The 14,071-nt window shown below is 43.9% G+C and overlaps 1 protein-coding gene across 1 annotated transcript in view; it reads right to left on the reverse strand.

Annotated features, from left to right (window-relative positions):
• LOC139375126 (gamma-aminobutyric acid receptor subunit beta-1-like) overlaps positions 1–14,071 on the reverse strand; it is a 53,765-nt gene that overhangs the window by 19,691 nt on the left and 20,003 nt on the right. The window contains exon 4 of the mRNA XM_071116610.1: positions 215–435. Within this exon, the coding sequence (XP_070972711.1) occupies positions 215–435 (221 nt within the window). The remainder of the gene's footprint in view (positions 1–214; positions 436–14,071) is intronic.

Raw genomic sequence — 14,071 nt, forward strand, 5'->3', positions numbered from 1 at the left:
AATTATATTTATGATGTCAGCATCTTTCTATTTTGGAGTAGAATGTCCTTTTTACATAGTAACCAGAACTGACACACCCACACCCACATTTTTTTTTATTGTATGGGAGGTCCTGGGAATCAAACCCACTACCCTGGCATTACAGTAGCCACGCTCTACCAACTGAGCTACAGAGGAGCCCAAGAACACGTAACTCTGATACGCACACACTCACCTGAGGCCGTAGAGCACAGTTCCGTCTGGATGCAGTCGGATCATTCTGTTCTTCACTGTGACCCCGTGCACAAAGGACTTCTTATCGTTGATGAAGTAGGTGTCAGGGACCCAGAGCGAGTCAGCCACCCTGTTGTCCAGCGTCAGGTTGAGGGGAATCCCTGTGTAGGACAAGCGCTTGTCCCTCCAGGACTGCTGGAAGTACATGGTGATGGTGTAATCCTAGGGGGGTGGAAGAGGAAGAAGGGTTGGGATGGTTAAGCAAACAATAGGAAAGTACATGGTGTATTTTGTTATTGGCTCTCTGTTCTTGGATGGTTCACTGTGTGCCTATTTGTGTGTGGCACTATGTCTGGGCCAGGGCCAGAACACACGTGGGTGAACGTCCTTTGTCTGTGTGTTTGAGTGGATGTCTGGTTGGGTTGTCTGTGTGTGTAGCTAAGTGTGTGACTGACTACCTGCATGAGTGTATGAATTAGATCAGTGGTTGCTAACCAGGGGTACTAAGATTGGTGGTACAGGGAATACTTGAGAAGACTCATGAGACCATAGGCATACTGGTAAAATACACATGAGGGGGTACTTCAGGGGTACTCCGGGAAGAGCAAAATTCAGATGGTTGTACAGTAACAGAAAACGATTGGGGGAGCCACTGACTTACAGTATGACTAAGTGTGTATGTGTGAGTGTGTTACCAATTATTCAGACGGAGTCTCTGCTGTCAGTCTGTGTTGCACTGCAGTCTCCCACACAGTTTGCACCTTCTTTTTAAAAATAACTTGGCACAACCACAGACTCTGCAATAAGACCACGTACTGCTGAGGTGAATGAAGTTGTGTAACGTCAGTTCTTATTAAGTGCAGCAAACAGGCGACTCTCATGCCCGCTCCATTTGTCCCTCTGTTCCTTGGAGGGGCTGAGCATCTACAGTACTCTACCTCCATCACCTGCCCCATGGTCACTCCTGTCACGCCATCCGTCCGGTCCTCAAACTCTCCCCTTTCTCTATACCCCTGCGTCAGCACCCCAAACGTCAATCTAGCTTTACTTTGAACTTTCACCTGTTTACTCTGTTGTTCTCTCGGTTTACACTTACAGTGCCTATCAGTGCCTATCCCTCTTGGATTTCTTCACATTTTAATTGTCACAAGTGGGATTAAATGTATTTAATTGCAATTTTTTGTCAAATGATCCACACAAAATACTCTGGAAGAAAAATTCTAAAACATTTTTTTAAATGAATAAAAAATACATCTTGATTAGATACTGTAAGTATGCACCCCCTGAGTCAATACATGTTAAAAACATGTTTGGGGTAAATCTCTAAGAGTTTTGCACACCTGGATTATGCTATATTTGCCCATTATTAGTTTCAACATTCTTCAAGCTTGGTTGGTTGTTGACAGCCATTTTCAAGTTGGTTGAATCTGTGCATGAAATTCAGTACTCGACTGAGAGACCTTATAGATAATTGTGTGTACAGAGATGGGGTATTCATTTGAAAATTAAAGTTTGTCAAATCGGAGGGCCTGTTGTCCGGACCTCTGGCAGTCTCTATGGGGGTGCCACAGGGTTCAATTCTCAGGCCGACTCTCTTCTCTGTATACATCAATGATGTCGCGCTCGGCCTCCCGGGTGGCGCAGTGGTTAAGGGCGCTGTACTGCAGCGCCAGCTGTGCCATCAGAGTCCCTGGGTTCGCGCCCAGGCTCTGTCGTAACCGGCCGCGACCGGGAGGTCCGTGGGGCGACGTACAATTGGCCTAGCGTCGTCCGGGTTAGAGAGGGATTGGTTGGTAGGGATCTCCTTGTCTCATCGCGCACCAGCGGCTCCTGTGGCGGGCCGGGCGCAGTGCGCGCTAGCCAAGGTTGTCAGGTGCACGGTGTAGCCTCCGACACATTGGTGCGGCTGGCTTCCGGGTTGGATGCGCGCTGTGTTAAGAAGCAGTACGTTGGGTTGCGTATCGGAGGACGCATGACATTCAGCCTTCATCTCTCCCGAGCCCGTACGGGAGTTGTAGCAATGAGACAAGATAGTAGCTACTACAACAATTGGATACCACGAAATTGGGGAGAAAAAGGGGTAAAATTAAAAAAATAAATACAAAAATAAATAAATAAAATTATGTCGCTCTCGCTGCTGGTGATTCTTTGATCCACCTCTACGCAGACAACACCATTCTGTATACCTCTGGCCCTTCTTTGGACACTGTGTTAACTAACCTCCAGATGAGCTTCAATGCCATACAACTTTCCATCTGTGGCCTCCAACTGCTCTTAAATGCAAATGAAACTAAATGCATGCTCTTCAACCGATCGCTGCACACACCTGCCCGCCCGTCCAGCATCACTACTCTGGACGGTTCTGACTTAGAATATGTGGACAACTACAAATACCTAGGTGTCTGGTTAGACTGTAAACTCTCCTTCCAGACTCACATTAAACATCTCCAATCCAAAATTATATCTAGTATCGGCTTCCTATTTCGCTACAAAGCATCTTTCACTCATGCTGCCAATCATACCCTCGTAAAACTGACCATCCTACCGATCCTCGACTTCGGCGATGTCATTTACAAAATAGCCTCCAACACTCCACTCAACAAATTGGATGCAGTCTATCACAGTGCCATCCGTTTTGTCACCAAAGCCCCATATACCACCCACCACTGCGACCTGTATGATCTTGTTGGCTGGCCCTCGCTTCATACTCGTCGCCAATCCCATTGGCTCCAGGTCATCTACAAGTCTCTGCTAGGTAAAGCCCTGCATTATCTCAGCTCACTGGTCACCATAGCAGCACCCACCCGTAGCATGCGCTCCAGCAGGTATATCTCACTGGTCACCCCCAACGTTAATTCTTCCTTTGGCCGCCTCTCCTTCCAGTTTTCCGCTGCCAATGACTGGAACAAACTGCAAAAATCTCTGAAGCTGGAGACTCTTACCTCCCTCACTAGCTTTAATCACCAGCTGTCAGAGCAGCTCACAGATCACTGCATCTGTACATAGCTCATCTGTAAATAGCCCATCCAATCTACCTCATCCCCATACTGTATTTACAGTGCCTTGCAAATGTATTCGGCCCCCTTGAACTTTGCGACCTTTTGCCACATTTCAGGCTTCAAACATAAAGATATAAAACTGTATTTTTTTGTGAAGAATCAACAACAAGTGGGACACAATCATGAAGTGGAACGACATTTATTGGATATTTCAAACTTTTTTAACAAATCAAAAACTGAAAAATTGGGCGTGCAAAATTATTCAGCCCCCTTAAGTTAATACTTTGTAGCGCCACCTTTTGCTGCAATTACAGCTGTAAGTCGCTTGGGGTATGTCTCTATCAGTTTTGCACATCGAGAGACTGACATTTTTTTCCCATTCCTCCTTGCAAAACAGCTCGAGCTCAGTGAGGTTGGATGGAGAGCATTTGTGAACAGCAGTTTTCAGTTCTTTCCACAGATTCTCGATTGGATTCAGGTCTGGACTTTGACTTGGCCATTCTAACACCTGGATATGTTTATTTTTTAACCATTCCATTGTAGATTTTGCTTTATGTTTTGGATCATTGTCTTGTTGGAAGACAAATCTCCGTCCCAGTCTCAGGTCTTTTGCAGACTCCATCAGGTTTTCTTCCAGAATGGTCCTGTATTTGGCTCCATCCATCTTCCCATCAATTTTAACCATCTTCCCTGTCCCTGCTGAAGAAAAGCAGGCCCAAACCATGATGCTGCCACCACCATGTTTGACAGTGGGGATGGTGTGTTCAGCTGTGTTGCTTTTACGCCAAACATAACGTTTTGCATTGTTGCCAAAAAGTTCAATTTTGGTTTCATCTGACCAGAGCACCTTCTTACACATGTTTGGTGTGTCTCCCAGGTGGCTTGTGGCAAACTTTAAACAACACTTTTTATGGATATCTTTAAGAAATGGCTTTCTTCTTGCCACTCTTCCATAAAGGCCAGATTTGTGCAATATACGACTGATTGTTGTCCTATGGACAGAGTCTCCCACCTCAGCTGTAGATCTCTGCAGTTCATCCAGAGTGATCAGGGGCCTCTTGGCTGCATCTCTGATCAGTCTTCTCCTTGTATGAGCTGAAAGTTTAGAGGGACGGCCAGGTCTTGGTAGATTTGCAGTGGTCTGATACTCCTTCCATTTCAATATTATCGCTTGCACAGTGCTCCTTGGGATGTTTAAAGCTTGGGAAATCGTTTTGTATCCAAATCCGGCTTTAAACTTCTTCACAACAGTATCTCGGACCTGCCTGGTGTGTTCCTTGTTCTTCATGATGCTCTCTGCGCTTTTAACGGACCTCTGAGACTATCACAGTGCAGGTGCATTTATACGGAGACTTGATTACACACAGGTGGATTGTATTTATCATCATTAGTCATTTAGGTCAACATTGGATCATTCAGAGATCCTCACTGAACTTCTGGAGAGAGTTTGCTGCACTGAAAGTAAAGGGGCTGAATAATTTTGCACGCCCAATTTTTCAGTTTTTGATTTGTTAAAAAAGTTTGAAATATCCAATAAATGTCATTCCACTTCATGATTGTGTCCCACTTGTTGATTCTTCACAAAAAAATACAGTTTTATATCTTTATGTTTGAAGCCTGAAATGTGGCAAAAGGTCGCAAAGTTCAAGGGGGCCGAATACTTTCGCAAGGCACTGTATTTATTTATCTTGCTCCTTTGCACCCCAGTATCTCAACTTGCACATTCATCTTCTGCACATCCTACCATTCCAGTGTTTAATTGCAATATTGTAATTACTTTGCCACCACGGCCTATTTATTGCCTTACCTCTTATCTTACCTCATTTGCACATGCTATATATAGATGTTTTTCTACTCTATTATTGATTGTATGTTTGTTTATTCCATGTGTAACTCTGTGTTGTATGTGTCAAACTGCTTTGCTTTATCTTGGCCAGGTCGCAGTTGCAAATGAGAACTTGTTCTCAACTAGTCTACCTGGTTAAATAAAGGTGAAATAAATGTTATTTTTAAAAACATTACGGAGAATTTTGTGTAGATCAGTGACCCCCCCAAAAAAATCAACATTTTACTGCAGCGAGTTAAATCAGGTTCACACAGAGTGTTTCTTGGTAGTCTTAAACAAATCTACTTTGAAACAAAAGTATACACTTCACACATGTTTACATTTTTTATTTCACCATTATTTAACCAGGTAGGTTAGTTGAGAACAAGTTCTCATTTACAACTGCGACCTGGCCAAAATAAAGCAAAGCAGTTCGACACATACAACAACACAGAGTTACACATGGAATAAACAAACATACAGTCAATAATACAGTAGGAAGAAAAGTAAATATACAGTGTGTACAAATGAGGTAAGATAAGGGAGGTAAGGCAATAAAATAGGCCATAGTGGCGAGGTAATTAAGATATAGCAATTAAACACTGGAGTGATAGATGTGCAGAAGATGAATGTGCAAGTGGAGATACTGGGGTACAAAGGAGCTAAATAAATAAATACAGTATGGGGATGAGGTAGATGGATGGGGTATTTACAGATGGGCTATGTGCAATGATCTGTGAGCTGCTCTGACAGCTGGTGCTTGAAGTTAGTAAAGGGAGATAAAGAGTCTCCAGCTTCAGCGATTTTTGCAGTTCGTTCCAGTCATTGGCAGCAGAAAACTTTTATTTTTATTTTTATTTTTTTATTTCACCTTTATTTAACCAGGTAGGCTAGTTGAGAACAAGTTCTCATTTGCAACTGCGACCTGGCCAAGATAAGGCATAGCAGTGTGAACAGACAACACAGAGTTACACATGGAGTAAACAATTAACAAGTCAATAACACAGTAGAAAAAAGGGGAGTCTATATATACATTGTGTGCAAAAGGCATGAGAAGGTAGGCAAATAATTACAATTATGCAGATTAACACTGGAGTGATAAATGATCAGATGGTTATGTAAAGGTAGAGATATTGGCGTGCAAAAGAGCAGAAAAATAAATAAATAAAAACAGTATGGGGATGAGGTAGGTGAAAATGGGTGGGCTATTTACCAATAGACTATGTACAGCTGCAGCGATCGGTTAGCTGCTCAGATAGCAGATGTTTGAAGTTGGTGAGGGAGATAAAAGTCTCCAACTTCAGTGATTTTTGCAATTCGTTCCAATCACAGGCAGCAGAGAACTGGAACGAAAGGCGGCCAAATGAGGTGTTGGCTTTAGGGATGATCAGTGAGATACACCTGCTGGAGCGCGTGCTACGGATGGGTGTTGCCATCGTAACCAGTGAACTGAGATAAGGCGGAGCTTTACCTAGCATGGACTTGTAGATGAGCTGGAGCCAGTGGGTCTGGCGACGAATATGTAGCGAGGGCCAGCCGATTAGAGCATACAAGTCGCAGTGGTGGGTGGTATAAGGTGCTTTAGTGACAAAACGGATGGCACTGTGATAAACTGCATCCAGTTTGCTGAGTAGAGTGTTGGAAGCAATTTTGTAGATGACATCGCCGAAGTCGAGGATCGGTAGGATAGTCAGTTTTACTAGGGTAAGTTTGGCGGCGTGAGTGAAGGAGGCTTTGTTGCGGAATAGAAAGCCGACTCTTGATTTGATTTTCGATTGGAGATGTTTGATATGGGTCTGGAAGGAGAGTTTAGAGTCTAGCCAGACACCTAGGTACTTATAGATGTCCACATATTCAAGGTCGGAACCATCCAGGGTGGTGATGCTGGTCAGGCGTGCGGGTGCAGGCAGCGAACGGTTGAAAAGCATGCATTTGGTTTTACTAGCGTTTAAGAGCAGTTGGAGGCCACGGAAGGAGTGCTGTATGGCATTGAAGCTCGTTTGGAGGTTAGATAGCACAGTGTCCAAGGACGGGCCGGAAGTATATAGAATGGTGTCGTCTGCGTAGAGGTGGATCAGGGAATCGCCCGCAGCATGAGAAACATCATTGATATATACAGAGAAAAGAGTCGGCCCGAGAATTGAACCCTGTGGCACCCCCATAGAGACTGCCAGAGGACCGGACAGCATGCCCTCCGATTTGACACACTGAACTCTGTCTGCAAAGTAATTGGTGAACCAGGCAAGGCAGTCATCCGAAAAACCGAGGCTACTGAGTCTGCCAATAAGAATACGGTGATTGACAGAGTCGAAAGCCTTGGCAAGGTCTATGAAGACGGCTGCACAGTACTGTCTTTTATCGATGGCGGTTATGATATCGTTTAGCACCTTGAGCGTGGCTGAGGTACACCCGTGACCAGCTCGGAAACCAGATTGCACAGCGGAGAAGGTACGGTGGGATTCAAGATGGTCAGTGATCTGTTTGTTGACTTGGCTTTCGAAGACCTTAGATAGGCAGGGCAGGATGGATATTGGTCTGTAACAGTTTGGGTCCAGGGTGTCGCCCCCTTTGAAGAGGGGGATGACTGCGGCAGCTTTCCAATCCTTGGGGATCTCAGACGATATGAAAGAGAGGTTGAACAGGCTGGTAATAGGGGTTGCGACAATGGCGGCGGATAGTTTCAGGAATAGAGGGTCCAGATTGTCAAGCCCAGCTGATTTGTACGGGTCCAGGTTTTGCAGCTCTTTCAGAACATCTGCTGTCTGGATTTGGGTAAAGGAGAACCTGGAGAGGCTTGGGCGAGTAGCTGCGGGGGGGGGGGAGCTGTTGGACGAGGTTGGAGTAGCCAGGCGGAAGGCATGGCCAGCCGTTGAGAAATGCTTGTTGAAGTTTTCGATAATCATGGATTTATCGGTGGTGACCGTGTTACCTAGCCTCAGTGCAGTGGGCAGCTGGGAGGAGGTGCTCTTGTTCTCCATGGACTTCACAGTGTCCCAGAACTTTTTGGAGTTGGAGCTACAGGATGCAAACTTCTGCCTGAAGAAGTTGGCTTTAGCTTTCCTGACTGACTGTGTGTATTGGTTCCTGACTTCCCTGAACAGTTGCATATCGCGGGGACTGTTCGATGTTAGTGCAGTCCGCCACAGGATGTTTTTGTGCTGGTCGAGGGCAGTCAGGTCTGGAGTGAACCAGGGGCTATATCTGTTCTTAGTTCTGCATTTTTTGAACGGAGCATGCTTATCTAAAATGGTGAGGAAGTTACTTTTAAAGAAAGACCAGGCATCCTCAACTGACGGGATGAGGTCAATGTCCTTCCAGGATACCCGGGCCAGGTCGATTAGAAAGGCCTGCTCACAGAAGTGTTTTAGGGAGCGTTTGACAGTGATGAGGGGTGGTCGTTTGACTGCGGCTCCGTAGCGGATACAGGCAATGAGGCAGTGATCGCTGAGATCCTGGTTGAAGACAGCGGAGGTGTATTTGGAGGGCCAGTTGGTCAGGATGACGTCAATGAGGGTGCCCTTGTTTACAGAGTTAGGGTTGTACCTGGTGGGTTCCTTGATGATTTGAGTGAGATTGAGGGCATCTAGCTTAGATTGTAGGACTGCCGGGGTGTTAAGCATATCCCAGTTTAGGTCACCTAACAGAACAAACTCTGAAGCTAGATGGGGGGCGATCAATTCACAAATGGTGTCCAGGGCACAGCTGGGAGCTGAGGGGGGTCGGTAGCAGGCGGCAACAGTGAGAGACTTATTTCTGGAGAGAGTAATTTTCAAAATTAGTAGTTCGAACTGTTTGGGTATGGACCTGGAAAGTATGACATTACTTTGCAGGCTCTCTCTGCAGTAGACTGCAACTCCTCCTCCTTTGGCAGTTCTATCTTGACGGAAGATGTTATAGTTGGGTATGGAAATCTCAGAATTTTTGGTGGCCTTCCTGAGCCAGGATTCAGACACGGCAAGGACATCAGGGTTAGCAGAGTGTGCTAGAGCAGTGAGTAAGACAAACTTAGGGAACTGGAAAGAAAGGCGGCCAAAAGAGGAATTGGCTTTGGGGGTGACCAGTGAAATATACCTGCTGGAGAGCGTGCTGCGGGTGGGTGCTTCTATGGCGACCAGGGTAACACTTAGCACATAACACCTGCATTGCTTGCTGTTTGGGGTTTTAGGCTGGGTTTCTGTACAGCACTTTGATATATCTGCTGATGTAAGAAGGGATATATAAATACATGTGATTTGATTTGGTTATGCGCATAAAGAAATAAGACGTCTGTGCCGTGTCAGATATATGTATTACATTTTGAGTTTGCATCCCAATATTACACTTTATATACATCACAGAAGACAGAAATATAACTCAACCATTTGACATAGAAACATCAGATTTTCTGCGAAAAAAAGAAAGAAACATATTAATATTAATAACATTCCACCCATGAATGAGGCCTCTAGAGGGCGCTTTGGTCATTTGACTGCATCTATTTCAATCCCACATTGTAACTCAACAAAATGTGAAAAAATCTAAGAGGGTAAATACGTATGATAGGCACTGTATACTTGAGGGATGCATAAAGGCTTTATAAAAAGCTACATGCACAGTCATGATAAGCTTGATGCCGACATGAGCTATTGTTGTGTCTATCAATGGCTAAGCCGGAAGGTTAAGTCGGTTTTCGAGATAGTTTAGATAAGTCAATGAGAGAGAAGAAGGATGATGTGTCAATAAACCTGAGGTGCAATGCAAAGAGCTCATATTTAGTCTCTGCTATAAGCACACTGTCCGATATCAGAGGGTAACTTCCCTTGCATATCAATTGGTGTGCATGACAGTGTGTGAGAGAGAGGGGAGGGTATGGAATGATAATAACAGAGCTGATCATTAGGTGACAGAGACGGTTGCCAAGGTGCATAAGGTCCTCAAGATCACTCAAGGTCTTTGAGAAAAAGACGTGCCAGCAACAGCAAAACATCTGTATGAGAAAGATCTCAACTGTGTTTGTTGTAATTCGGTACTCTGTTGATATTGAAAATGGTGTGCCAGATTTATCTAGCGTTTGCACCAGTGTGAAATTACAGAGGGAATTACGTATAAATAGAAGAGCAAAAAGTAAAACATACCGTGGGAAAGAGATGAGAAAACTAACATGACGGTACATTTAATCACCATGTCTCATTTTAAAGTTCTTTGTTATATACAGTATACATTAAATGCCATTGCCTTTGAAGATACTAATTGTAACAGTTGAATACTTTATATGTTCAATTAGCTCTCTCTTTAGATGTGTTATCGAAGGTCAAGTGAGGTGTTCTCCAGGGCTCTGTTCTGGGGCCGTCTTAAAATATGCTATTTTTGATCCACTGCTGTGGTTTGATCCAAGTGACAGCACTGCGGCATCTTTTCCCAATCTGAAGACTTGAGGTTGAGGGGACAGCAGAAAACAGGACAAACAAAACCAAATGATTAAAAATGAATGGAGATCATTTATATCAGCCATCCAAAAAGCCTTGCAGGCATTTTGATGAAACACACTTCAAAATGCTTCACTTAACTGCTGGTAACCTTTTCTGAGGGCTGGCAGGGGAGAGTTGCATCACTCCGGTTTCTATCAGTCTAATCTGGGTTGCAAAGCTGCAGTTAAGATTCCACTCACAGCGTTCAAGCTTTCCAGCATTAGTTGCAGTTTGCAAAGATGCTTATGCAGGCATTTCAGAACATGCTTCAGGGAAATAAACTTTCATGAAAAAAAGCTTATTGGAGACACATTTCCACATTTTTCTTTCTTATTCACAGATGAAGGAACAATAAGCTGGTTATCCAAGGACAAACTTAATGTTTTAAAATGCGAACACACTAAATTATTTGTCTGCTTTAAAGCATGTCTACTGCTTTTGCTTAGACCACGCTGGTCATTTTAAAAAGTTGCTTCAGAACGTTGATGCTTGATAAATGCCAATACGAGATTGATGTGTATGATCAAGGCCAAGAGATCTGTACCTGTCAACCCTCCGCCATGTGTAAGTGATAACTGCTTCTAGAATGCAGATGTAACAGTATTTACTTTCACTATTACACAAAAGATGGAACCATCCTGTAATTGAGTTGGTCCTCTCAGTCCATATAAGAATATAATCAATTAAATACAGGCTGTCATACTCACATTTGCACGAATAAGATATTATTAACAGATTAAATAACTATATTGGAGAACCTGCGAATTGTATGAAAAAAAAACCATGATAGATTTAGAAGGCTAATCAGTAAAGTACAGATACAAGCCAATTACCGTACATGTAAAACAATAAATTACAGATAGGGGAATTACAAATCCACAGAAACTGTTAATGAGCAACATAAACCTGGGATGACATAGCTTTAAGTGAGAACTGCTGCCTCATAAGGCTGGGAACAGAGAAGAGGAGGAGAGAGGAGGAGAGAATGGGGGACGTTGCAGCTCTGTCCCTCATTGGGGATGAACATTTTCCTTGGATTCTATTATTAGAAACAGCTGTTCCCCTAGACGCCCGCTTTTCCATCATCACTCTGGCACCTCAGTGTTTCCACAGCAGAAAGTCTTAAACGTGAGCAGAATACCGTTATGCATATGAGAGCGCTAAAGCAGAGTGCCCGCTGCTGCACTGCACACACACACACACACACACACACACACACACACACACGAAGGGAAACAGGGGCAGGCGTTGCCCTTGGCATGTTTCCTCTCCCTCCCATTTCTTTTGTTGATGTATGATAGGCACTCTTTAAAGTGAGCGCGCCCCTACTCCTCTCCATCTTTCACCGCACCGCGGACGACAACATGGGCTCTCTCCTACGCACGTAAGCACCACGCTATCCCCTCTGCAGTGTGCTTCTTCGTGACCTAATTCCTCCCAATCCATGCCCATCTACGGGTTGCAGACTGTAATACATCACAGGATAGAGGGAGAGAGGGTGGGAGGAGAGGGGTAGAGATGGCGGTGCAATCTTCTCTTCCAGCCTAGTTACTGTAAAAACTTCTGCAGCATTTGGCAATAATAATGAAAACAGTTGCTGGCAACTGGGTCTGCAGATATTCATTGGATGAATGGTGCTCATTGCATGAGAGCAGCCTTGTTTCAGATTTTTCTGGGCATCATTGCAGTATTCACTCATGCATTCATGCATGGACGCACACATGCAAGTAAGCAAACACACACACACACAAAATACCAAATGTTACTATGGCGTACAGCTCCCTCAAAAGACTACAAAATGTCTGTATCTATTGCTCTGTTCTTCTGTAGTATAATCTTCGGATCATTTCCTATGCTTGTGTCTTGAGTGGAAATGTTGCATAGGACTGCTGTTACACTTTCCAAACATGGTTGGATCCCTGACAAAAACAGACATGATACACCATTCAGTCCCACTGAGGAAAGTTTTTGACAAAGGTCTCTGCTGCTTCTTCTGCTGTCGGACGTGCCGATGAAGAAAAGTCAAGCACACAACCCAAGACTCACCTGTCAATCAAATTTAAAGATCCCACCAAGTGGTTCTCACAAGTCAGAGGAATTACCAGCCTGCTTAGTGAAAAATGTTAGCTCCGCTTGCATTTAAAAACCTGTATAATGTTGTGTTGTTGTGTTTCAAGGTCGTCCAAGACTTCTCTTCATTAATTTACTGTCAATGAGTTATTGAGCAAGATTCGAGTCGTCAAGTCAAGTCAATGTGCTTTCGAGACATGAGTGCAACTTGGGTGCACAGCATAACTAAGAACTCATCAGATTGTGTAAATATGTGTTACTGCAGGTGACTGACTATATTGCGATTTGAGTGGACTGAAGCTTGTGTTATATGTCCTTGGATAGGAGGAAGGTTGTGATTGGTTTAATAGTCAGGATGTACATTGAATGTACAGACACAGGTCTTGCATAAAATATGTATGCAAAAAAAAAAAATGTATGCATACCAGAGATGGGGTCAAATTAATTTAAATTCCTATCTATTGACTGAATGCATTAGACATGGAGTTGGCTGGAATTCAAATTAATTTAACCCGAACTCAGGGGTCTATACATCTATTGCACACCTCCATATCCGCCACTCCCCGCCACCCACCCACCCACCCATGACCACTTCTTCCTATCACTTAAACCAATCACCACCTTCTCCCCTGTTTCCATGCCAACACCTCCACATAAAGTCATACACATGTAAGAAAGTGACAATTCAATAAACTTATTGAGATTCTCTTGGTGGTGAGGAGAGCAGAAAAAGCCTTTCTCAGACTTTCTTTCCCATGTGACTTTCTATCTTTCAGATTTCCAGAGAGGTTTAGGTCAGTGGAGAATGATTACATTAAGCATTAAACCTGAGTGCCCTCTGTCGCTCCGCACTGTCGGCAGCCTCATGTTTTATCCCGCGCTCCCACTGGCTGGGCAGTACCCATGATGTTCCTTATAGGAAATGCTGCTCGACATCTAATCAGATGGGGAACCATTAACCTCCAGTCTAATGGGTCTGGAATTCTGACAGTCTACGAAGTTACACTAGGACGCTGTTATAAGGCTCTGCGTACTCTCTGTGTGATGAAATCTTAGCTCTCAATCTTACTTACAAAATGGATCCATGAAATGCTGATCTCTCATTTTCTCACTTGCTATCAAACACAAGAGCTTTCTAATATGCATTGTTGAATGCTGTTTGATTTCACATTGGTTGACTAAAATGGCCTGGGAATGCTGTTTGATTTCACATTGGTTGACTAAAATGGCCTGGGAATGCTGTTTGATTTCACATTGGTTGACTAAAATGGCCTGGGAATGCTGTTTGATTTCACATTGGTTGACTAAAATGGCCTGGGAATGCTGTTTGATTTCACATTGGTTTACTAAAAGGCCTGGGAATGCTGTTTGATTTCACATTGGTTGACTAAAATGGCCTGGGAATGCTGTTTGATTTCACATTGGTTGACTAAAATGGCCTGGGAATGCTGTTTGATTTCACATTGGTTGACTAAAATGGCCTGGGAATGCTGTTTGATTTCACATTGGTTGACTAA

Source organism: Oncorhynchus clarkii, chromosome 19, assembly GCF_045791955.1.
Source record: "Oncorhynchus clarkii lewisi isolate Uvic-CL-2024 chromosome 19, UVic_Ocla_1.0, whole genome shotgun sequence".
In the NCBI taxonomy this organism is placed as follows: domain Eukaryota; kingdom Metazoa; phylum Chordata; class Actinopteri; order Salmoniformes; family Salmonidae; genus Oncorhynchus; species Oncorhynchus clarkii.